Consider the following 27,693-nt stretch of genomic DNA (forward strand, 5'->3'; position numbering starts at 1 on the left):
TCACACCCTGTACAGCAGCAAACATGTGTTCTCGAGGCATTGTCACTCCACGCTGGGGGAGCGCGCGCCGCTTTCTGCGGTGTAGACATTTCTCTGTGAACAATGCTGCCATCTGCATGTGATCCAACCTGTGCGGATGATATTTCTAGGAACAAAGAGGCGAGAGAGATACAGAATCAATTGAATTATGCTAAGTACTGCTCATACAGTGGGGTTGGGGGCCCAGGCCTGCACAGGGGCCCACCGGGGGATTCCCCTGTTACCGTATGGGCCAGTCCGAGCCTGGTTGCGGTCATTACTATAAACATACACAGTGTGGATCCCTGCTAGCACCTGTGAAGTATCAGTCATTGAGCATTTTACAGCATGGACCTATATTCCACAGTCAGCGTTCATCTTACTTTGTGTTTAGACTGCAATTAGAGACCGTGAAAAGCGGCATTATGTACATTGGGGCTCATTGAAACCAGAATCCGCAAATTCGAAAAAAAAAGTCTGAAATGTGATACTTCTTTTCCTTGCTGTGTCAGGCCATCTATGCTATGGACGTCTGTGACCTCTCAGCCGGCTACATCATGGCTCTTCTGATAATGACCTCCTTTCACCCTTGTGCCCTAAATATCAGAGCTGAATGGAATTGTATCTCTCCTACTGCAGACAATATCACCTAAAACATGGAAGAGCAAAAGGGAAATTTGCTCTTAGCGCCTTTGGTCCTTTATGACTGGGAAAATAAAGCTTGATGGTATACAGGTGATCAGATGTAAAAGGAGTCAGCACAAAATGACTGTACAAAACAAGCACAGGCACTCAGTGCATGTTTGGCATGGTTGAACAGTTCAGCTCCCTTGTTTTCCATATACAGGTGCATCTCACAAAATTAGAATATCATCTAAAAGTTAATTTATTTCAGTTCTTCAATACAAAAAGTGAAACTCATATATTATATAGTCATTACAGACAGTGATCTATTTCAAGTGTTTATTTCTGTTAATGTTGATGATTATGGCTTACAGCCAATGAAAAATCAAACATCATTATCTCAGTAAACTAGAATACTTTATAACACCAGCTTGAAAAAATTATTTTAAAATCTGAAATGTTGGCCTCCTGAAAAGTATATTGAGTAAATTCCCTCAATACTTGGTTGGGGCTCCTTTTGCATCAATTACTGTATCAGTGCTGCGTGGCATGGAGGCTATCAACCTGTGACACTGCTGAGGTGCTATGGAAGCCCAGGTTGCTTTGATAGCAGCCTTCAGCTTGTCTGCATTGTTCGGTTTGGTGTCTCTCATCGTCCTCTTGACAATACCCCATAGATTCTCTATGGTGTTAAGGTCAGGTGAGTTTGCTGGCCAATCAAGCAGAGTGATACTGTTATTTTAAACCATATATTGGTACTTTTGGCAGTGTGGACAGGTGCTAAGTCCTGCTGGAGAATGAAATTTCCATCTCCAAAAAGCTTGTCGGCAGAGGGAAGCATAAAGTGCTCTAACATATCCTGGTAGATGGCTGTGCTGACTTTGGACTTGATAAAACACAGTGTACCTATACCAGCAGATGACATAGCTACCCAAATCATCACTGATTTTGAAAACTTTGCAAATAAGACGACTGCAAAATTAAATTCAGGATGTGGTCCATGCAGGGAATGTGAGTAACTTTGGCATACATAACAATAAGGCAGACAGAATATTCTAGACATTGTTGTTCACAGCCATTCTTATCGGGAGTGCTATTTGCTACTTGATGCACAGCAGCAACTCGTCCACTGTATGGCTTTTGTCCCTCATGATATCAAGCTGTAAATCCCTGCATGAACAAAAAGACTTAGGGCAGTGTGTAGAATCAAAGCTCTGCCCTGCTGCTGTTGGGGATGGGGTCATGTCTGTTCTGTTAAGTAGGATGCATGGAAGGTGTATGAGGAGACAAATAATAGCGTTCTGGGGATGGAAGCAGGCATAGCTCATAGTCATAAATGCTACACTATCCGTCCTGGTTTTGGTGGTGCATTGTTATCACACGGAAACGTTCGCCCAGTTGACTTTGAGACTCTTGTATTTTTCTGCCCAAAGTTGCTGCTCCAGATGTTTGTGTTTTATTCTATTGAGCTCATGTCAAGTCAAGATACCAGTCCATGTTGACCTATTCATGAGCACACAGAGCTGGTCCAACTTTCTGCAGGAAATAATGGTGGATGGCTATATTTCAGCCAGGTTGAGCGCACCTGATCATTTTTAAAAGACAGACACCTCTTCCAGGTGTTACAGCAGCAATTGCACCCCCAATTGATTGTTAAGTTGGAAAATATGCGAATAACTGGGAGCATACACCCTTCTTCTCGACACACAATCAAGGGACATACAATCTGGTAGTATGATGGAGAAAGATGAGGAGTACGACTAGTATTACTGGTAGTTGTTGGTGATGATGACACCAAACAGTACCTGAGGATGTGACTTGACAGACAGATTAGCTTGACGATTATTGATATGAGGATAACTTGATGCTTCCTCTAATTGTTGGAGCTCTGCTTTTTCCAAATGAGCAGGTGATGTTACTACATCTTTGTATGTGAGCTTGGACATCTACAGATGATTTTCCTCATACAGAGCTCACAAAATGGCAAAGGGTCATCTGGCGGCAATGTGCAGAAGAACTCCTACTCATGAGATGCCTGCTCACATGACTCTCCATCACCACAACCATATATTTCAGGAGCTGTTGAGCCTTCTCCATCCAAAGAACATGCAGTTTCACCTTCTCTAGAGCCAACTACAAAACAAGCAGATTATGCCGCACAGCCTCTTTTAGCTGCATGTCACCACTGTGTATCACCGAGAGTAGCACTTCCATGACATCACCTCTTTACCACCACTATCTGGTTCCTCTCCATCCCTGACTCAACTTCATCTGTGTGGAATATGACCTGAGCTCTTTGCCATCACCCACCTCAAGATTTGCCCTTGCTCAGGCTACCATTACCACTGCAAGTGCCCCTACCACTTTGGCTCGCAGAGCCATCAATATAGCTAGGGGTTTGAAAGTGTGTTCCCATCTCCTGCAGCCCCATATCGTCCGAATACAAAGACTGTTTGTTTATCTCTTCCAATAAATTAACTTGAGAAGTTGCTGTGGTGTAGTATCTTCCTTAGTCCCTGGGGTTCTGTGGGTTAGAGTACTAAGGGCAGAACAGATACATGTGTCGCAGACGTAGTTTACATTCTGCTATGTACAACATTAGGTGTTATGGCAGAGTAGGAGGTGAAGTGAGCAGAACACACGCTGATTGTGTCACTGTTAGGGGTAACATCATCCTGCAACAAGTGAGCCTTCATACTTATTGGTGGACGGGGACAAATACAAATATTATGGCTTTTGGAAGAAGGAGAGGGAAAAAAAACCTTAGACACAGATATGTCTGCACCAAAGCTACCGTACATACACAAAATAGGATATTTTTTTAACCCCTTTACCCCCAAGGGTGGTTTGCACGTTAATGACTGGGCCAATTTTTACAATTCTGACCACTGTCCCTTTATGAGGTTATAACTCTGGAACGCTTCAATGGATCCTGGTGATTCTGACATTGTTTTCTCGTGACATATTGTACTTCATGACAATGGTAAAAATTCTTTGATAGTACCTGCGTTTATTTGTGAAAAAAACGGAAATTTGGCGAAAATTATGAAAATTTCGCAATTTTCAAACTTTTAATTTTTATGCAATTAAATCACAGAGATATGTCACACAAAATACTTAATAAGTAACATTTCCCACATGTCTACTTTACATCAGCACAATTTTGGAACCAAAATTTTTTTTTGTTAGGGAGTTATAAGGGTTAAAAGTTGACCAGCAATTTCTCATTTCTACAACACCATTTTATTTTAGGGACCACATCTCATTTGAAGTCATTTTGAGGGGTCTATATGATAGAAAATACCCAAGTGTGACACCATTCTAAAAACTACACCCCTCAAGGTGCTCAAAACCATATTCAAGAAGTTTATTAACCCTTCTGGTGCTTCACAGGAATTTTTTGAATGTTTAAATAACTTTTTTTCACACAAAATTTAATTCAGCTCCAATTTGTTTTATTTTACCAAGGGTAACAGGAGAAAATGGACCCCAAACATTGTTGTACAATTTGTCCTGAGTATGCCAATACCCCACATGTGGGGGTAAACCACTGTTTGGGCGCATGGCAGAGCTCGGAAGCGAAGGAGTGCCATTTGACTTTTCAATGCAAAATTGACTGGAATTGAGATGGGACGCCATGTTGCGTTTGAAGAGCCACTGATGTGCCTAAACATTGAAACCCCCCACAAGTGACACCATTTTGGAAAGTAGACTCCCTAAGGAACTTATCTAGAGGTGTGGTGAGCACTTTGACCCACCAAGTGCTTCACAGAAGTTTATAATGTAGAACCGTAAAAATAAAAAATCATATTTTTTCACAAAAATTATCTTTTCGCCCCCAATTTTTTATTTTCCCAAGGGTAAGAGAAGAAATTGGACCCCAAAAGTTGTTGTACAATTTGTCCTGAGTACGCTGATACCCCATATGTGGGGGTAAACCACTGTTTGGGCGGATGGGAGAGCTCGGAAGGGAAGGAGCGCCGTTTGACTTTTCAAAGCAAAATTGACAGGAATTGAGATGGGACGCCATGTTGCGTTTGAAGAGCCACTGATGTGCCTAAACATTGAAACCCCCCACAAGTGACACCATTTTGGAAAGTAGACCCCCTAAGGAACTTATCTAGAGGTGTGGTGAGCACTTTGACCCACCAAGTGCTTCACAGAAGTTTATAATGCAGAGCCGTAAAAATAAAACAAAATTTTTTTCCCACAAAAATTATTTTTTTAGCCCCCAGTTTTGTATTTTCCTGAGGGTAACAGGAGAAATTGGACCCCAAAATTTGTTGCCCAATTTGTCCTGAGTGCGATGATACACCATATGTGGGGGGAACCACTGTTTGGGCACATGGGAGGGCTCAGAAGGGAAGGAGTGCCATTTGAATGCAGACTTAGATGGAATGGTCTGCAGGTGTCACATTGCGTTTGCAGAGCCCCTAATGTACCTAAACAGTAGAAACCCCCCACAAGTGACACCATTTTGGAAAGTAGACCCCCTTAGGAACTTATCTAGATGTGTGCTGAGCGCTTTGACCCACCAAGGGCTTCACAGAAGTTTATAATGGAGAGCCGTAAAAATAAAACAAAAATTTTTTCCCACAAAAATTATTTTTTAGCCCCCAGTTTTGTATTTTCCCGAGGGTAACAGGAGAAATTCGACCCCACAATTTGTTGTCCAATTTGTCCTGAGTGCGCTGATACCCCATATGTGGGGGGGAACCATTGTTTGGGCGCATGGGAGGGCTCGGAAGGGAAGGAGCTCCATTTGGAATGAGGACTTAGATGGAATGGTCTGCAGGTGTCACATTGCATTTGCAGAGCCCCTAATGTACCTAAACAGTAGAAACCTCCCACAAGTGACACCATTTTGGAAACTAGACCCCCTAAGGAACTCATCTAGATGTGTTGTGATAGCTTTGAACCCCCAAGTGTTTCACTACAGTTTGTAACGCAGAGCCGTGAAAATTAAAAAAAAAAATCTTTCCCCCCAAAATTATTTTTTAGCCCCCAGTTTTGAATTTTCCCGAGGGTAAGAGGAGAAATTCGACCCCAAAAGTTGTTGTCCAATTTGTCCTGAGTACGCTGATACCCCGTATGTTGGGGAAAACCACCGTTTGAGCGCATGGCAGAGCTCGGAAGGGAAGGAGCGCCATTTGGAATGCAGACTTAGATGGAATGGTCTGCAGAAGTCACATTGCGTTTGCAGAACCCCTAATGTACCTAAACAGTAGAAACCCCCCACAAGTGACCCCATATTGGAAACTAGACCCCCCAGGGAACTAATCTAGATGTGTTGTGAGAACTTTGAACCCCCAAGTGTTTCACTACAGTTTATAACGCAGAGCCGTGAAAATAAAAAATCTTTTTTTTTCCCACAAAAAATGTTTTAGCCCCGAGTTTTGTATTTTCCCAAGGGTAACAGGAGAAATTGGACCCCAAAAGTTGTTGTCCTATTTGTCCTGAGTACGCTGATACCCCATATGTTGAGGTAAACCCCTGTTTGGGCACACGGGAGAGCTCGGAAGGGAAGAAGCACTGTTTTACTTTTTCAACGCAGAATTGGCTGGAATTGAGATCGGACGCCATGTCGCGTTTGGAGAGCCCCTGATGTGCCTAAACAGTGGAAACCCCACAATTATAACTGAAACCCTAATCCAAACACATCCCTAACCCTAATCCCAACAGTAACCCTAACCACACCTCTAACCCAGACACACCCCTAACCCTAATCCCAACCCTATTCCCAACCGTAAATGTAATCTAAACCCTAACTGTAACTTTAGCCCCAACCCAAACTGTAGCTCTAGCCCTAACCCTAATCCTAACCCTAGCCCTAACCCTAGCCCTAACCCTAGCCCTAACCCTAACCCTAGCCCTAACCCTAACCCTAGCCCTAACTCTAACCCTAGCCCTAATGGGAAAATGGAAATAAATACATTTTTTTAATTTTTCCCTAACTAAGGGGGTGATGAAGGGGGGTTTGATTTACTTTTATAGCGGGTTTTTTAGCGGATTTTTATGATTGGCAGCCGTCACACACTGAAAGACGCTTTTTATTGCAAAAAATATTTTTTGCGTTACCACATTTTGAGAGCTATAATTTTTCTATATTTTGGTCCACAGAGTCATGTGAGGTCTTGTTTTTTGCGGGACGAGTTGACGTTTTTATTGGTAACATTTTCGGGCACGTGACATTTTTTGATCGCTTTTTATTCCGATTTTTGTGAGGCAGAATGACCAAAAACCAGCTATTCATGAATTTCTTTTGGGGGAGACGTTTATACCGTTCCGCGTTTGGTAAAATTGATAAAGCAGTTTTATTCTTCGGGTCAGTACGATTACAGCGACACCTCATTTATATCATTTTTTTATGTTTTGGCGCTTTTATACGATAAAAACTATTTTATAGAAAAAATAATTATGTTGGCATCGCTTTATTCTCAGGACTATAACTTTTTTATTTTTTTGCTGATGATGCTGTATGGCGGCTCGTTTTTTGCGGGACAAGATGACGTTTTCAGCGGTACCATGGTTATTTATATCTCTTTTTGATCGCGTGTTATTCCACTTTTTGTTCGGCGGTATGATAATAAAGCGTTGTTTTTTGCCTCGTTTTTTTTTTTTTTTTTCTTACGGTGTTTACTGAAGGGGTTAACTAGTGGGCCAGTTTTATAGGTCGGGCCGTTACGGACGCGGCGATACTAAATATGTGTACTTTTATTGTTTTTTTTTTTTTTATTTAGATAAAGAAATGTATTTATGGGAATAATATATTTTTTTTTCATTATTTTGGAATATTTTTTTTTATTTTTTTTTACACATTTGAAAATTTTTTTTTTTACTTTGTCCCAGGGGGGGACATCACAGATCAGTGATCTGACAGTTTGCACAGCACTCTGTCAGATCACTGATCTGACATGCAGCGCTGCAGCCTTCACAGTGCCTGCTCTGAGCAGGCTCTGTGAAGCCACCTCCCTCCCTGCAGGACCCGGATCCGCGGCCATCTTGGATCCGGGGCTCGAGCAGGGAGGGAGGGAGGTAAGACCCTCGCAGCAACGCGATCACATCGCGTTGCTGCGGGGGGCTCAGGGAAGCCCGCAGGGAGCCCCCTCCCTGCGCGGTGCTTCCCTGCACCGCAGGCACATCGCGATCATCTTTGATCGCGGTGTGCCAGGGGTTAATGTGCCGGGGCGGTCCGTGACCGCTCCTGGCACATAGTGCCGGATGTCAGCTGCGATAGGCAGCTGACACCCGGCCGCGATCGGCGGCGCTCCACCCGTGAGCGCCGCCGATCGCGCTGGACGTACTATCCCGTCCATGGTCATAGGGGCCCACCCGACATGGACGGGATAATACGTCCAATGTCAGAAAGGGGTTAAAGGGAAGGTGCCACCAGTTTTTTTGTAGTTTGTTTTTTTGTGAAATTAAGCTTAAAATAGTAAATAAAATGTATTAATGCAATGTTTGCAAACATTTCTATATGAAAAATATTATATATTTTCTTACAAATATATATATTGACCACTAGGGGGAGCATTTTCCGTTTTAGACCTCAAGCAACTATAGTAAGACTTACCAGCTTTCCTGTTAGCTGGAAAATTGGGGCAGTAACTGCTGATATCACCATTTCCCTCCCCTTTTGGGTGGTCTAATATCCCTGGGGCAGAATGAAGAGCAGTATCACAGGGCAGAGCCATTTTGTGTGTGACTGCCCTGTGAGCTGCTATCACCAGCAGTTACTGCATCAGAAACACAGCTACAGAGTTTACAAAAAAGCAGAACACAGTGGGCTCAGCAGCATGGTGGACTGGAGGAAAAGTGAAGACATGTGGTATTTATGTATGGAGCAGCATTATCTGAGCAGAGCTGTCTGTGACTCATCCATAACAAGGAGATCCAGGTCAGCAGAGAATGGCCAGGCATTGTGGAGGGAGGGGAGAGATACATTGTATGGCAGAGAGAGAGAGGCAGGCTGTGAATGCAGCTTACCAGAGATCACAGGGTCTGTGTGTGAGGAGGCAGAGACAGAGCAGGAGAAGCACACAGGGAGGGCAGCATGTGAGAGCAGAGGATGTCTGCCCAGGATGTGCCTGCCTGGAGTACAGAGGAGCATGGAGATAAATCACCCGCACTCCCCATCCTCCGGTTCCAGTGAGTGCTTCTCTCCTGCGATAGAAAGTAAGTGGAGCTTGGCAGACAGCACAGGGCTCTAATAAAATGGCGGCCAGTCACACCTACAGCAGTGAGTTGTGCAGCCCACAGAGGCGTGCCCAGCTCACTGCTAAAGCAGCTACAATGTTAGAGATAGGGTCAGCGCCGGTCTATTATCTCCTATGTCTATGGAGTGCCGTAAAATGACACTGATATTGTCGTGAACTGCTGTGAAACCAAGATCTCAGCCCCCAGTGCCTTCTTTAAACTCATATTACACACGTAATCTGTTTCACATGCATTTAAAACTTGGTTATAGCAGCATGTTATGCTACATTACAGTGATTTATTAATGATCTACAAACGCGGTACCTTCCCTTTAAACTTATACATGGAAAGATTGATCACTGTAATAAGCCAATGTATTAATAAATAGGCCCTCAAACCGTTCAAGTCCAAAGCTGAATTGGCACTGTGATGAAGATAGAGAAGGAATATTATTATGTATTATTATACATTTTTATAGCGCCATTTATTCCATGGCGCTTTGCATGTGAATACGGGGCAAATATAGACAAATACATTAAACATGAGCAAATAACAAGGCACACGGGCACATAAGGAGGGAGGACCCTGCCCGCGAGGGCTCACAGTCTGCAGGGGATGGGTGATGAAACACTAGGAGAGGGTAGGGCAAGTTGTGCGGAGGTTCATAATAAACCTCCATTCCTTGCCTCGCCATGAATCATTAATCAGATGATTCTAAAATTGCAAACGGTTAATCATTTCCTACTTTCTCAATGATATTCAGTCATTTTTGCCTATAAATCAAACTCAAAGATTATTACATATAGCATAATGTTTCACATCATAATGTATGAGCAAACTATAAAATATATCCACAACTTTTTTTTTTTTAATGGACACTTGTGTATTATCTTAATAAATGTTCTCACTCAATATGAGACTTTCCTTCTACCATACAGCATTAGGGAGCATTGTCACTGTCGTTGGCGGTGTCCTCACCAGGCCTTGCATTACATTACTGCATTAATGTTCTCTTGGTTCATTCTGGATTGCCATCCACAGACCTGCCCAGTTTGTATATGGCTGTCTTCCAGCATTACAGCGGTTAACACACATAGTTTCAGCAGCTTGGCATGTGAAGTGGCATTCTGCCAGCAGATCCATGGCTGTTATTAGAATAGACCGTTAAGCCTAAGGGTAGAAGAGTGACTGAAGTCAGATATGTAATAAAAAAAAAATAATGAATAGATAAATAAAACTGTGCAAAAGTTTTTGGAAGGTGTGGAAAAATTGCTGCAAAGTATGGATGCTTCCAAAAATAGAAGCTTTAATACTAGTTTATCCGTGCGGTCATGCCGGAGGTCATGTCTGCCTTCTGTGACTGATGCAATCTTCTGCAATGTGTTAAAAAGTGGTGGCCATTTTTTAGTGTTTCTCGTGAATTGAACCATAAATTGTTTGAATTTTCTGGGACCTGCGAATTTCATAAAATCTCAAATTCAATCATCTTTAGTCAGGATTAGGCCGGCGTCACACTTGCGAGTTTTACGGACGTAAGAGCGCAGAAACTACGTCCGTAAAACTCGCAAAAAATACGGCACAATTATTCTCTATGCCCCTGCTCCTATCTGCCGTATTAAACTGATCAGTATTATACGGCTTTCTACGGCCGTAGAAAATCGCAGCATGCTGCGTTTGTCACCGTATTGCGCAAATAAAACGTCAATGAAAGTCTATGGAAGCCCCAAAAATACGGATTACACACGGACCAGCAGTGTGACTTGCGAGGAATACGCAGCGGTGTTAGAGAGAAAAGCCGGTAATTCAATTGCCGGCTTTTGCTTTCTCCTTCCTAGACCCGACATGATATGAGACCTGGTTTACATACAGTAAACCATTTCATATCACCATTTTTTTTGCATATTCCACACTACTAATGTTAGTAGTGTGTATATGCAAAATTTGGCCGTTCTATCTACTAAATTAAAGGGTTAAATGGCGGAAAAAATTGGCGTGGGCTCCCGCAATTTTCTCCGCCAGAGTAGTAAAGCCAGTGACTGAGGGCAGATATTAATAGCCTAGAGAGGGTCCATGGTTATTGCCCCCCCCCCCTGGCTAAAAACACCTGCCCCCAGCCACCCCAGAAAAGGCACATCTGGAAGATGCGCCTATTCTGGCACTTGGCCACTCTCTTCCCATTCCCGTGTAGCGGTGGGATATGGGGTAATGAAGGGTTAATGTCACCTTGCTATTGTAAGGTGACATTAAGCCAAATTAATAATGGAGAGGCGTCAATTCTGACACCTATCCATTATTAATCCAATACTAGTAAAGGGTTAAAAAACACACACACATTATTAAAAATTAATTTATTGAAAAAATCACAAAGGCTGTTGTATTAATTTATTCTACTCTCAATCCACTCACTGAAGACCCTCGATCTGTAAAATAAATAAAAATAATAAACCAACAATATACATACCTTCCGAGGATCTGTAAGGTCCAACGATGTAGATCCATCTGAAGGGGTTAAAATATTTTGCAGACACGAGCTCCGCTAATGCAGGCTGCTATTTTTCTGTAATGTCTTTACAATTTTAGACTGGACTTGTACAGACAATAAAGTGCTGTGTAATATGTTGGCGCTATAGAAATAAAAACGATCATTGCATGATGACAAACTTGCAAGGAACCTCCACCATGCTTCACTGTTACCTACAGATGCTCATTACTGTACTGCTCTCCAGCCCTTTGACCAATCTGCCTTCTGTTACAGCCAGATATTTCACATTTTGACTCATCAGTCCAGAGAACTTGCTGCCATTTTTCTACACCTCAGTAACCTCTCTACTCAGTCCCTTCAAAAACTGTGCAATTACAAGTAGAAGAATTGATACTTTGAAGGCAAAGGGTGGTCACACCAAACATTGGTTTGCTTTAGATTTCTCTCTTGTTCGTTCACGTTATGCGTTACTTATTGATTAAATTAAACTATTAACACTTCTGTTTTTGAAAGCATTTTCACTTTTCAGCTTTTTCCCACATTTATGTACAATTCTGTATATAAATTAGTTATGAGATATCAGTGGGAAGTGTCAATGGATCCAAGTCAGTAATGCTTTACCAAGCTTCTTCTACACAGACTTTTGCAACACACGGTTTTTGGTGTATTCACATAATTACTAGTGAAAAATGCTGATTTGGGGAAGGATATTCTTACATGAAAATATTAGACATGCGGAAAAAAACGATTGACAGTCATTTATGAGGCAAAGATTGTAAAGCAGCTTTAGTTCTGTCTGAAATTTTCACTACACATTCAGTTCCTTATTAATAATAATAATAATATTCTTATTTATTGGAGACTGTGCTATAACAGGTAATAATTATATTCCGGGTAGTATTTCTGATTTATTCTACTAGTTCTATAATGCGTTCAGGATGTTATCACTTCCCTTCCTCCGCTCGTCGGTGTCCAGCGGATGGCAGCACTGAGCACGTCGGGGAGGACTGGCGACATGGCAATCTGCCTCCTCCAGTATCCTGATACGAGTTCAGACTACAAGACGTTATCTAGTAAAACCCTATTTTTATGTAAATTTCTTTACAGTTCAGCTGTGGAATCTTTACTAGTCCGTTGATAATTCGATGAGTTATGACTGGATCTGCTCTTTTGGGTAAAGGAGGGGTTGGGTGTTATCCCGCTGTGTTTAAGATCTGATATATCAATATGACGCCTGGCGAATTTCTCACAAATCAGCAGCTCGGCCCACCTAACCTGACGATGATCCACTTCTTTCTGAATGTTTACTCATGTTTTTGCAATCTCAAGGTCATGTCCTTACTGAACAGAATACAATGTTGTGAAAACATTTTTAAAATATCTATATTTTTTTTTTATACATCGGGAAACATTTACAGATGTGGTTCTGTTTGGTCTTTCAACATTTTAGCAGCTTTGCAAGAAAGGTTTTTGATGAATGAATTGTGAGCATGTTTTTTCCTACGTGCATAGGGCCATCTCTTACTTTGGATGTGCCCCTATGTGTGTATTATGTATTTGCATGCTGTTAGCCCATAATATGAAGCACATGTTAGTGTAGATCTTTTCTGCTCATACTTAGTCTCACTACATTTGTGTTTCCTGTCGCCTACGTATGCTTGTAATAAATGGCATGCAGAGCGATGGCCTGAAATAAAGTTATAAAAAGTTTTAGAAACATCAGAAGAGGGCGCTCTTTATTCCTGTCAAACCCTAGGACTCAACTGCACTTTCAACAACAAATCAATAGGAAAGGCAATTATAAGAAACTTTATAATGCACCTTATCAGAGACATCAGCTTCCTTCTCCACTCGTCAGACACTTCTTACCCAACCATTCGGCTTCATGAACTTTCTATCCACAGTGAAAATTAGTTCAAGTCTTGCTCGGTGGAGACGAGAACTTCAGGCCCGTGGGCAGTTTATGGCCCTCAATTACCTCTCGAGTAACGAGTATATTCGCTCATCACTAGTCCTGACACCAATACCAGTGTCAGGGCGTTCTTTGTAGGCAGAGTTAGTGCATACTTTGTCTGGCCCCTGAAGAATGGTATAAATATTCAAATGACCCTTGGCAGAATAAGATTCTCCACCCCTGCTCTATGGACAGGGGAAGAGGAGGAGTGAGCAGCAGTGAAAGGTACAGACAGAGGAAGACACACATCATGAGGAGCTCTATAATACCGTAAGTGTTTTATCTCACATCAGAGGCTGATTCAGATCAACACAGCTCAGCTCTGCTGTATATTGTCCTCCACATTTCCGCAGATTCTCTGTGAACTAAAAAGTGAAAAAGGGCAGGCATTTCCCCCTTTGCTGTCTGTGGAAGAAATTACTGCAGCTCGCCTCCCTCCCCAGCTTGGGACAACGGGTGAGAATGCATGAAATAAGTCACATATTGGCCAGATGTAGTGTTAGGCTATATTCACACTTAGCGGTTTTTACCGTGGAACCGCCGCGATTTTGATGCTGCGGGTCCGCAGCAGTTTCCATAGCGTTTACAGTAACATGTAAACCCTATGGAAACCGCAAACCGCTGTGCACATGCTGCGGGAAAAACCGCGCGGGAACGCAGCGGTTTACAACCCGCAGCATGTCACTTCTTTGTGCAGAATCGCTGCGATTCTGCACCCATAGGAATACATTGAACCGCTTACTTCCCGCATGGGGCTGTGCCCACGTTGCGGGAAGTAAGCGGATAATGTGCGGGTGGTACCCGGGGTGGAGGAGAGGAGACTCTCCTCCAGGCCCTGGGAACCATATTTGGGGTTAAAAAATAAAAAATCTGATTTTACTCACCCTCTGATGTCCGGAGCTCCTGGGCGCTGCACGCGGCCGTCCGGTCAGAGTTGCTGTGCGACCAGGACCTGCGGTGACGTCGCGGTCACATGACCGTGACGTCACGAAGGGTCCTTCTCCCACAGCATCTTTGGAACCGGACCGCCGGGTGCAGCGCCCAGGAGATCCGGACATCAGAGGGTGAGTATAACCAATTTTTATTATTTTTAACATTACTATTGATGCTGCATATTGCTGCATATGCAGCATCAATAGTAAAGGCGGAAACCCGCAGCGGAAAACGCGGAACTAACCGCGATAAATCTGCAGGGAGAACCGCAGTTGTTTTGCCCTGCAGATTTATCAAATCCGCTGCGGGAGAACCCGCAGGGACCCGACGCAAGGTGTGAACATAGCCTTATTCCTCATGTACTCCCACAAGAAACTTTATTCTAAAAAGTTACTTCAAAGCAGAGGTACACTGTCATGATATACCAGCAGGTACTGTCAACGTTTGGTTCCTCCAACACAAGGACATCGTAATGGAGACAAGTGCCACTTCTTTACCGTGCGATTGTCCTATTGGACATAAAACACAACGTTATAACTTGTTTAAAGCCCCTTTTACATGGGCTGATGAAAAAGGTAGTGGGGCATATATGATGATTAATACAATCATTTGCCCCCATACAGTTTGCCTTGTTTACATGGAGAGATGTACAATTAGCGATGATTATTTTATCGGACCACATTAAAAATTCAATAGCCTGGTTTATTGACTGATTGCTCTTTGTAAAATGGCCTTAAAATGAAGGGATGGAGAGTTGCTAAACCTGCCTCGGCTACATTTATCAAACTCTGCCGTGTCTCGCTAGATCGGAAAGGAAAGTTTAATTATAAATTAAAAAAATAATCTAATAACTGTTCAAGAGAGAATTATAGAGTAACTATGCTCCGTAAATACGGTAATATTAAGGAGTTTCTGGCTCTTATGGTGTTTATTTATGCAAAACTTACACAGGAAGTGCTGCTGGATTGTATTCACTTTTGCGTTAACTTCTCAGTAAATTGTCCATTTGTTTTGGATTTGACACAATGACAAAATAAGAGTCTCTTATTCAATAGTAGAAGCCAATTTGGCTGTACTTCAGGCCTTCATCTACTATATAATTGTCTAAGGCTGGTTTCACATTTGCGTTTTTTTGGGTGCGTTTTTGCGGTAAAAAACGCATGGCGAAAAAACGCGTGCAAACGCTGCGTTGTTTTTACGCATGCGTTTTTGCATGTGTTGAAAAAAACGCGGCGTTTTGACACGTTTACATGCGTTTTTTCATGCGTTTGCGTTTTTTAAACGCATGCTGAGAAATGTGTGACAGCTTCCAATCATCAAAATAAAGTAAAAAAAACATTATAAACAGAAATAGTTAGGGGTAGGGTCAGGGGTAGGGATCATAACCCTAACCCTAACCATAAAGGGATCCTAACCCTACCGCTAACCCTAACCCTAAGGGAAAGGGATCCTAACCCTAAGGGATCCTAACCCTACCCCTAACCCTACCTCTAACCCTAAGGGATCCTAACCCTACCCCTAACCCTAAGGGATCCTAACCCTAAAGGGATTAGGGGTAGGGTTAGGGTTAGGATCCCTTAGGGTTAGGGGTAGGGTTAGGGTTAGGATCCCTTAGGGGTAGGATCCCTTTATCACCTTTATGTTGGGGGGTGGCATATCAGTGTGTTTTCTGGTTTTTTAATAAAAAAACGCATGCGTTTTTAACGCAAAAAAAACGCATGCACAAAAAAAACGCATGCGTCCCCATTGACACCAATGTATTTTTTGACCCAAAAAAAAGGTGTGAAAACGCATGCGTTTTTTTTTGGTCCAAAAAACGCCTCAAAAATACTACAAGTTGCATTTCTGAAAATGAACGCATGCAGTAAAAAAACGCATGCGTTCAAAAACGCATGCAAACGCATACACCAAAAAACGCATGCGTTTTCAATGTTAAATATAGGGAAAAAAACGCATGCCTTTTTTTTGCAAAAAACGCTGCAGACAAAAACGCAAGTGTGAAACCACCCTAAGGGTCACTTCCGTCTGTCTGTCCTTCTGTCTGTAACGGATATTCATTGGTCGCGGCCTCTGTCTTTCAAGGAAATCCAAGTCACTGATTGGTCGCGGCAAAACAGCCACGACCAATCAGCGACAGGCACAGTCCGGAAGAAAATGGCCGCTCCTTACTCCCCGCAGTCTGCGCCCGCATACTCCCCTCCAGTCACCACTCACACAGGGTTAATGCCGGTGGTAACGGACCGTGTTATGCCGCAGGTAACTCACTCCGTTACCGCCGCTATTAACCCTGTGTGACCAAGTTTTTACTATTGATGCTGCCTATGCAGCGTCAATAGTAAAAGGATCTAATGTTAAAAATAACAAAAATAAAAAATCATTATACACTCACCTTCCGCCGCCTTTTCCGCTCCTCGCCACGCTCCAGTAACCGCTCCATGCAAGCGGCAAGTTCCGGTGCCAACAATGGTATAGGAGAAGGACCTGTCATGACGTCATGGTCATGTCACCGCGACCTCATCACAGGCCCTGCACGAGAAGGACCTGCCATGATGTCACGATCATGTGACCATGACGTCATCACAGGTCCTGCGCGAGAAAGACCTGCCATGATGTCACGGTCATGTGACCGCGACGTCATCACACCCTGGGACCGGAAGCTGCCGACAGAACTACAAGGGGCCCTCGGATCGGAAGGTGAGTATTTTTTATTTTTTAACCTGTGACATACGTGGCTGGGCAATATACTACGTAGCTGGGCAATATACTATGTGGCGCTGTGCAATATACTACGTGGCTCTGTGATGTATACTACGTCACTGGGCAATATACTACATAACTGGGCAGTATACTGCATGGCTGGGCAATATACTAAGTGACTGGGCAATATACTACGTGACTGGGCAATATACTACGTGACTGGGCAATATACTACGTGACTGGGCAATATACTACGTGACTGGGCAATATACTACGCGGGCTGGGCAATATACTACGTGGCTCTGTGCTGTATACTACGTCGCTGTGTAATATACTATGTGGCTCTGTGCTGTATACTACGTCGCTAGGCAATATACTACGTCGCTGGGCAATATACTACGTAGCTGGGCAATATGCTCTGTGATGTATACTATGTCGCTGTGCAATATACTACGTGGCTCTGTGCTGTATACTACGTCACTGTGCAATATACTACGTAACTGAGCAATATACTATGTGACTGGGCAATATACTACGTGACTCTGTACTGTATACTATGTCGCTGGGCAATATACTACGTCGCTGGGCAATATACTACGTGGACATGCATATTCTAGAATACCCGATGCATTAGAATCGGGCCAGCATCTAGTATTTTCAGAAATGTCCACACAAAAAAAAAGAATATACACTGCTCAAAAAAATAAAGGGAACACTAAAATCCCACATCCTAGATATCACTGAATGAAATATTCCAGGTATAAATCTTTATTCATTACATAGTGGAATGCGTTGAGAACAATAAAACCTAAAAATGAACAACGTAAATCACAACTAATATCTCACGGAGGTCTGGAGTTGGAATAATGCTCAAAATCAAAGTGGAAAATGAAGTTACAGGCTCAAATGCCTCAAATGTGGAAATGCCTCAAGACAAGGAAATGATGCTCAGTAGTGCGTGTGGCCTCCACGTGCCTGTATGACCTCCCTACAATGCCTGGGCATGCTCCTGATGAGGCAACGGATGGTCTCGTGAGGGATCTCCTCCCAGACCTGGACTAAAGCATCCGCCAACTCCTGGACAGTCTGCGGTGCAGCGTGACATTGGTGGATGGTGCGAGACATGATGTCCCAGATGTGTTCAATCGGATTCAGGTCTAGGGAAAGGGCGGGCCAGTCCATAGCTTCAATGCCTTCATCTTGCAGGAACTGCTGACACACTCCAGCCACATGAGGTCTGGCATTGTCCTTCATTAGGAGGAACCCAGTGCCAACCGCACCAGCATATGGTCTCACAAGGGATCTGAGCATCTCATCTCGGTACCTACTGTCAGTCAGGCTACCTCTGGCGAGCACATGGAGGGCTGTGCGGCCCTCCAAAGAAATGCCACCCCATACCATTATTGACCCACTGCCATACCGGTCATTCTGAAGGATGCTGCAGGCAGCAAATCTCTCTCCACGGCGTCTCCAGACTCTATCACGTCTGTCACATGTGCTCAGTGTGAACCTGCTTTCATCTGTGAAGAGCACAGTGCGCCAGTGCCTGGGTGCCCAGGTTGCTTATTATGCCCCATGATCTTGTTGCCACTCCTTACTAAGTGGGGCCTAGTAAGCGGCAGAGGTGCTTAGGACGCTGGCCCGTGAAGTGATGACCGGCTGCATTGATGTACCTGACTGGATACCGTACCAAGGCAGTGCAGAGAAAATTGCTCCTTTATAGTGGCTATATCTAAATATGAATGGGGGTATTATAAATAGTGGGTTGTTGTCAGGTTTACATGTCACTACTTCATGTTATTTGATGGATAATGTGATCAATATACAATCTGTACATCATTTTAGTTACAAATGTTTTTTTTTGACTCCTGAAAAGTCATCCTCTACGTTCCTCCCAACTGTCCATCTTACTATCCACTGCTTGATGTCAATGGTAATCCATTTCTAGCAGCAGATTCACTAGGACAGATTGCAGGAAGTGGAGGAGGGTCTTTTTCTTTTTGCTCCTGCTCTCCTGTCTGTCGAACTGCATACAGGCATTACAGAATTGCAGAGGTTCAATTCAGGGCAGGCAAGGCATTAGACGATGGCATTATGGGAAGTTGGGAAAGAAAGTTCCAGCATTTATAGAGCTGGAATAATGCTGATGGTGAGAAATTGGCCATTCAAAAAGTGGGGATGGCAAGTTACAAAGTGTAAGAAAAGGTCGTACACAGATTAGATGTGCAGCAAGATGTTTTAACTTGTTGGGAGAGGGAAGATGGGTTGATGGCAGCAAGACCATGCATTTCTACAGGTATAGTTTGGAAGGACAAGATCAAATTTATTCACAGTACCCTGGTCCAGTGGCCATGTTAGTAGTTCTGGTAGTCCGTGGCCACAGGTGTGAGCCCTCCAAACCTCCTCTTACCTGTCGGCATCCCCAGCGTCTCTTCCGATTAGTAGGCCCAAAGCAGTGTCATGCTCACATCATGCCACAACAATGACGTTGCACAGGGCCTTTAAATCTGAAAAAGTGCCTGAGATTCTGTCTGGTAGAAGGCTGTCCGCAGGCCACCAGTTACTGAAGTGACCACTTGCCCCGGGTCCTATGAACGATTTGCTTATTACTGGTTTTGATATTATTTTTAGCCATCAAAATAGCAAAATGACCTAGAGAAACCTTTACCGACATCATGCATGCTAATATCATTAACGTGATGGCATAAAAATGGGGTTTACGAATATCCTGCTTGTTAGGAAAGGGTCGGTCCATAAACGGCTTGTGCTATTAGTATTACCCAGCAGTGTCCAGTGTTTCCAAGAATGTGCATCCTTTCCATTCACTGCCACTGTGATTGTCTGAGAACTGTGACTCATGGGCTCTGGAGCAATGTAATCTATGGCTCCTGAGGGAGCCTCTGCTGAGGAACCTAAATAAACAACTTATGGTATTTATCATTGTGTTAATCACAGCTTAGAGACTTTCTGCTCAATTACAGAGCTAGAATTTACCTGAACATTCTCTTCAGTAAGTCACACTCCAGCAAAATGAATGTCCGCATAGCACAGCAAATTACACAGCTGCTAGGTTTTTAATAAGCTGCGCTCATCTAACTGTGCATATATAATAAATACCTGCCAAAATGTTTCTCCCTGAACTGAGACATTAAAGTGGATTTGGCTCCAGCTTTCACACACAAACTGTATATATTCTATATTATGACATTGATCATTATGACATTATATTCATATATTATGACATTGACCTTTTTTGACCTGATAAGGCTGGTGTACTTTGAGAATCCATATCAGGCTGGGTGTATATTCGCTTGAAATTAAAGTGAGCATTTTATCAAAGTGAGTACATCTGCCTCATCAGGGCAAAGAGACATCTATTGCATTATGTTTGTAATGTACACACTACAAAACCTGGAGACACGTCCTTTAAAGGAGATATTTAACTTTCATCTCCACTTTGCAAATATAATATACATTAAAGACAGAGTATATGTTTTAAATTCTTGTAATGCACATGTCTATGTTTGATCCAGAGCTGTGTTTAACATTTTGCTGGTTATTATTGGAAACTATTAGTGAGCTTGTTGATGGACCAACTCGTTGGTAGACAGCTTCTGGGTGGGTGTTTGTCTCAAGTAGGCGTATACACCTGGATCTGAGGCACGTGAGATCACAGGTTCACTCTGTCAGCACAATTATAGTCTATGGACCCATTGGCACATACTCCTGAATCTTGTTTTGCAGGAGGGTTTGTACATAAGCCCTGATGGGACCAATAAACATGGTAAATAGCGCTGTGTGTAAGCACTTTAAGGCTGTGTGCACACGTTGCGGTTTTTTCACGTTTTTTTCGCGGTTTTTCCCAATAAAAACGCTATAAAACCGCAAAAAAAACCACGTTCAATAAGCATCCCATCATTTAGAATGAATTCCGCATGTTTTGTGCACATGATGCGTTTTTTTCCGCGAAAAAAACGCATCACGGTAAAAAACGCAGCATGTTCATTAATTTTGTGGTTTTTTTGCGGATTTCCCACTACAAAATGCATTGGGAAGTGTCCGGAAAAAAACGCGGCAAAAACGCAGCAAAAACGCATGCGGTTTTCTTGCAGATTTCTTGCAGAAAATGTCCGGTTTTTCTCAGGAATTTTCTGCGAGAAATCCTGAACGTGTGCACATAGCCTAAAGCTCAGCACAAGTTTTGCTGTAATACATTCAGCTGTTGGTGGTTTGTTCTCTGTCTACACTGTTATCACTCTATTTACACATGCAGATAGCAGGGCATTTGAAGAAGCTCATGACAGTGAGAGTTATTAGGAGAGCTGCTCTGGGAGAAGCAGATGCTGCAAATTGGTGATTTTGCAAGATTTATAACAACAGCTTGTCAGGAGCTGAGAAGCAGCAGGAGGAAGGTGAGGTAAACTGCTGTTTAAACATCAATGGGCTTTGAAAAGTTGTCAGATATTTTAGTAGTTAACCCCTCTCCTAGAATGTAACTACTGCACACTCTCAGCCGGAGTCTGGGTAGGCACTAGTGGCTCAGTTCCATGGAAGCCAGCTGTACACTATGAGAGAGAAAAGCTCTTATTGCATAAGTTCCATGGAAGCCAGCTATGAGAGATAAAAGCTGTGCAGACCTGCAAATAAAAAAAAAAGTCAACTGCAAGCATGCTTATTTTCATGCTATCTAACTAACTAGAGCAATTTAATAATTTGAAAATACCCCTTTAATGTTTGCTATATCTGTATGTTTTTAGTTTTACATGTAATTGTTCATTCTATACAGTTATTTATTTATTCCTGTTTTACGTGCTTATGTTCCTGTGTTTTCTTCTACTTAGGTATAAGCGGCTTGGAAGACTTTGTATTGAAGTCTGCTACACTATCCACAACACCAGCATGTCCACCATTTATTCCATTGAACTTTGAAGCAACCCCAATTGTGCGAGTAGCTGTTGAACCAACACATCCAAGTGAGTATTACTACAGCGCCCAATAGAAGAGGACACATTGGTTAAAATGTATCAATTCTGTCAAATAGAGATGCATGCCTCCAGTCCAGCACCCAGGTCAGTAACCAATGTCTTCTGGACAGGAGGCCTGAAAATCTCCTTTGTTCCCAGCAATCACAGCTCAAAGTCATCATTGTGGTGTGAAGAACTGGGAATGTCAGGAGATGAGAGTTGCAAGCCTTGCATCCAACGCTCACAGATTAGTGGTCTGACCAATAGACTGAAGTCCAGAGAATCGATTCACCAGCTCTGTTGTCTAATTCTTAAACAGTTCAAATTTCAACTAGACAGTCTTTAAATACGCCAGATTTTTCAATGTTGTTCATGTCGTTTGATAAATATGGTACATCTTTAGATTGTTTAGTGTTAAGCTTGGTTTACAACAGCCGACCAACATGTTTGCAGTTTGGCAGTCGTTCTATAGTTGGTTTCAACAGGCAGACCGTGCTTCAGATGCGACCTGAACAACCAATAAAACATTGTTCAATGTGCATAGGCTGCCATTGTTCTCGGAGCACAGGTCCTGTTTACACAGGACAGTGTCCATCGAAGAACGATGATCTTTTAACCAATCCTGATACCATTTCACATAAGTATTAATTATTTTGCCAGATGATTGGTTGCCTTCTTTCACTTCTTGATTATTGGGAACGAGTGTTCATAAGAACGCTTATTCCTGATAATCATGCAGTGTAAATGCACCTTAAAGCGAACCTGTCAGCAGGAGTTTGCTAAGTAACCAACAGACACTGTCTGGTTACCACTGTTAAACTGATTAAAATGATGCCAGGGGTGAAGAAATCGGTCTTGTAGAGCTTGTGTAATCAGTGTTAGGCCGGGATCACACACAGCGAGATACGGCCGAGTCTCGCAGGTTAAAACCAAGCTCTGGCACCGGCACTCCGGAGCGGAGCATGCGGCTGCATAGCAATACATGGAGCTGCACGCTCCGCTCCGGAGTGCCGATGCCAGAGCTTGGTTTTAACCTGCGAGACTCAGCCGTATCTCGCTGTAGTGTGACTCCGGCCTTAGAAGTGTTCAGCTAATTAGATGCCCGTGCCCCGGGGCAGGACTGTAGGCAGCAGAGTCTTATCTTCCTGCTCTAAGCCAGAGAAACCGAGGAGAGTCACATCCAAAAGCAAGAAAAAAGCAAATGGCACTGAGTGGCGCACTTTACTTACTATTATCGCAGAGTAGACGCGGGATCACGGACACAATACAGTGGTTGAATCACGCTGTTGAAGGTGCTTGCTGGAAAGCCACATGAAAAAATCCCAAAATGAAGAAAAATAGCAGCAACAGTCCAAATGTTGGTGAAAAAATCCTTAGTCCTTTGTTTTACATAGAATACCATGGATAAGGTTGTGCGGGCAAGGACAAGTGCAGATTATGCAGAAAAGAGAAACCGGACCACGGCCGTTTCACGTTATTCACGCTTCCACGGAAGCAATTCTTCATTTTGGGAAACCAAGGAGAGACCTGGCCACATGCTGCCCCGAAGCACAAACATGTTCCTCATAATAGAGACAGACTGTTTGTGCTTCAGGGCGGCCGGTGGGCAAGTCTCTCCTTGGTTTCTCTGTCTTGGAGCAGGAAGATAAGACCCTGCCTACACTCCCGCCCTGGGGCACGGGCATCTCATTAACTTAAAACTTTTAGCACTGATTACACAAGAGCCACAAGATGGCTTTCTTCACCCCAGGTATCATTTTACTCAGATTAACAGCGGCAACCTGACAGTGTCTGTAAGTTACTTAAGGTACTGTCACACTAGACGATATCGCTAGCGATCCGTGACGTTGCAGCGTCCTCGCTAGCGATATCGTCCAGTGTGACACGCAGCAGCGATCAGGCCCCTGCTGGGAGATCGCTGGTCGGGGAAGAAAGTCCAGAACTTTATTTCGTCGCTGGACTCCCCGCAGACATCGCTGAATCGGCGTGTGTGACACCGATTCAGCGATGTCTTCACTGGTAACCAGGGTAAACATCGGGTAACTAAGCGCAGGGCCGCGCTTAGTAACCCGATGTTTACCCTGGTTACCAGCGTAAAAAAACAAACAGTACATACTTACATTCAGCTGTCTGTCCCTTGCCGTCTGGTTCCTGCCTTGACTGCTGGCCGTAAAGTGAAAGCAGAGCACAGCCACAGCGGTGAGTCACCGCTGTGTGACTCACCGCTGTGCTGTGCTTTCACTTTACGGCCAGCAGTCAAGGCAGGAACCAGACGGCAAGGGACAGACAGCTGAATGTAAGTATGTACTGTTTGTTTTTTTACGCTGGTAACCAGGGTAAACATCGGGTTACTAAGCGCGGCCCTGCGCTTAGTTACCCGATGTTTACCCTGGTTACCGGGGACCTCGGGATCGTTGGTCGCTGGAGAGCTGTCTGTGTGACAGCTCTCCAGCGACCAAACAGCGACGCTGCAGCGATCCGGATCGTTGTCGGTATCGCTGCAGCGTCGCTAAGTGTGACGGTACCTTTAGCAAAATCCTGCTGACAGGTTCACTTTAAGTTTACACCACCAATTAGCTGGCTTACTTTGTGCCAGAAATTTGCAAGAAAAATTTGGTAAATTTTTGGCATACCTGTTAAAACCTAAGCCACAACTTTTCAATAAGCCATGACCCCTTTACAAATTAGTTGCAGAATATTTCTAAAACAAAATAAATCTAGTTCAAGTCATGAAAGACAATGTGTTGGCAACAATCGCACCGGCGTCTGAGGTATTTAGCTTCATAAATGGTATTTTCTTTTTTGGAAACGTAGATAAGAATATGTTGATTTCATGTGTGCCTTTATTTTGCCAGATATAAAGTTCATCCTTTGTGTAAATTGTGTTCTTACAAAGGAATTTAAGGATATTTTAAGTTATCAAAACTTACGTCCTTGGCAGGAAAGGGTTTAGCTCATATATCTTTGCAGGGTGGCATCTTAGTAGCCAAGAACGTATGAAATACCATATATACTCGTGTATAAGTTGACCAGAGTATAAGCTGAGGCATCTAATTTTGCCTCAGAAAACTGGGAAAACTTATTGACTTGAGTATAAACTGGGTATTCATTGTCCCCTAATCCCTATTCTGGTATGCATGGCTCCTCATCCCCATCCTTGTCTGTATGGCTCCTTATTACCATCCTTGTATGCATGGCTCCTTATTCCCATCCTTGTATGCATGGCTCCTTATTCTCATCTTTGTATGCATGGCTCCTTATTCCCTTCCTTGTATGCATGGCTTCTTATCCCCATCCTTGTATGCGTGGCTCCTCATCCCAATCCTTGAATGTATGGCCGCCCATGAGAAAAGCATTTAAAAAACAAAATATCCTACTTACCGTATATACTCGAGTATAAGCTGACCCGAGTATAAGCCGACCCCCTAATTTTGCCACAAAAACTGGGAAAACTTAATCACTCGAGTTTAAGCCTAGGGTGGAAAATGCAGCAGCTACTGGTAAATTTCAAAAATAAAAATAGATACCAATAAAAGTAAAATTAATTGAGACATCAGTAGGTTAAGTGTTTTTGAATATCCATATTGAATCAGGAGACCCATATAATGCTCCATTCAGTTTATGATGGGCCCCATAAGATGCTCCATATTAAAATATGCCCCATATAATGCTCCACAAATGTGGATTATGGCCCCATAAGATGCTCCATACAGATATTTGCCCCATATAATGCTGCACATGGCCACATAAGATGCTCCATACAGATATTTGCCCCGTATAATGCTCCACAAATGTTGATTATGACCCCATAAGATGCCCCATACAGATATTTGCCCCATATAATGCTCCACATGGCCCTATACAGATTCCCCATACAGATATTTGCCCCCATATCATGCTGTACATGGCCACATAAGATGCTCCATACAGATATTTGCCCCCATATCATGCTGCACATGGCCACATAAGATGCTCCATACAGATATTTGCCCCATATGCTGTGATTAAAAAAATAAAAAAAACTACATACTCACCTCTCCGGCCCCCGGCACTTGCTATACTCACCTTTCCCGTTCCACCGCTGACCTCCGCTGTGTCTTCCCATCCTCTGCACTGACGTTCAGGAAGAGGGCGGCATGCACTAATCACGTCACTGCGCCCTCTGACCTGAGCGTCACTGCGGAAGACACACCAACGCCAACGGTGGAACGAGGAGCAGGTGAGTATCACGCACTGCCCCCGTCATACTTACCTGCTCCTGGTGCCGTCCCTGCACGTCTGTTCCCCAGCGCCGCATTTTCTTCCTGTAGTGAGCGGTCACCGTTACCGCTCATTACAGTAATGAATATGCGGCTCCACCTCTATGGGAGGTGGAGCCGCATATTCATTACTGTAATGAGCGGTACCATGTGACCGCTCACTACAGGAAGAAGCTGCAGCGCTGGAAGAAGCAGGGACCGCTCCAGGAGTAGGTGAGTATAATTAGACAGCCCCCACTCCCCCTCCCCTGCCGACCCCTGGGTATGACTCGTGTATAAGCCGAGAGGGGGACTTTCAGCCCAATAAAGTGGGCTGAAAATCTCGGCTTATACTAGAGTATATACGGTACCTTACCTGCACGCCCTCACAGCATCTCGTTCCAGCTTCCAGCAGCTCTTCCGGCCAGGCGATCACATGTCCCCGCTCATTGTTATTCACCTCTCTCCAGCCTATAGGAGTGAAGAGAGGTGAATATTCATTACCTTAATGAGCGGGCACCCATTAGAGCCCGACAGCTGCTGGAAGGCGGCCGCTGCAGCTGTAACCCTGCGCACACTATAAGAGAAATCAATATTCATTGCCAGCGCAGTGAATATTCATTTCTCTTAAGCAGCGGGCACAGGCTTTAGCTGCAGCTGCTGGCTCCTGCCTTCTGTGACCCGCCGCTCCACCTCCCCCGCCATAAATTTGGACAATAACTTGTGTATATTCCAAGAGGGGCGTTTTCAGCACAAAAAAATGTGCTGAAAAACTCGGCTTATACACGAGTATATACGGTACTTCCTGGCTACTAAATGACATAACTCAGACAAGACGGCTACAGAAAAAAATAATCAAAATGGGGTCTGCACACCTTTCTTATTAAATCTAGGTACAAGTGACATATGTTATGTGGCCGAATACAAAGACATACTTACTTGATGCATCAGCACACTGTGATTAATGAAAACATGAAGTTAACATTTTTTGATCAAAAAGTACGAAATCACCCAACCATGTCATGGTGTACCTTTTTTTTATGTGTGGTCCTCATCACGTGTCTCGCCTCTTTGCTCCACACCAGGCCTCATCTGAAATTGGGAAGAGAAAAGAAATCAGGTGTAGCTCGTAGCTAAAACCTTGCTGGGAAAGATGTGGATAAGGGTGCAGAGCCTGGAGAGAAGCCCTAAAGTATATAGCAAAAGACAACTGGCACTCCTTTACTGATGCACAAATATGTTGTGTGGTCAATATACAACAGGACAGCTATAGGAGTGATTCAGGACTTATTTCATAGCTGAGATCCCCAGGTTTCAAAGAGACCAGAATCGGTGCTGCAGTTATGACTAAGCCTGAGCTATCAGGCACTAAAGTTAGGTTCTCAGCTTTTAAAATAAGCCTTGAATCATCCCTATTAGCTGCTATCCAGACTTACATACAGCCTGTTAAAGACACCCTCCCGACATCATCTAGTGTGAGGGGTGAGGTGATAAGCTGCTAGGACACCAGAGATGATGTGTGATCTCCTTTCCCTGTGTAACACTTGCTTTTATGTATCTCACTTGCAAACTAGAAAAGTAAAAAAA

At 43.5% G+C, this 27,693-nt stretch overlaps 1 protein-coding gene across 2 annotated transcripts in view; it reads left to right on the forward strand.

Moving 5' to 3' along the window:
- EFL1 (elongation factor like GTPase 1) overlaps positions 1-27,693 on the forward strand; it is a 488,390-nt gene that overhangs the window by 348,270 nt on the left and 112,427 nt on the right. For both annotated transcript variants that reach the window (XM_069766104.1, XM_069766103.1), the window contains exon 16: positions 21,746-21,877. In XM_069766104.1, coding sequence (XP_069622205.1) covers positions 21,746-21,877 — 132 coding nt within the window. The remainder of the gene's footprint in view (positions 1-21,745; positions 21,878-27,693) is intronic.

This window comes from Ranitomeya imitator, chromosome 4, assembly GCF_032444005.1.
Source record: "Ranitomeya imitator isolate aRanImi1 chromosome 4, aRanImi1.pri, whole genome shotgun sequence".
NCBI classification, from domain to species: domain Eukaryota; kingdom Metazoa; phylum Chordata; class Amphibia; order Anura; family Dendrobatidae; genus Ranitomeya; species Ranitomeya imitator.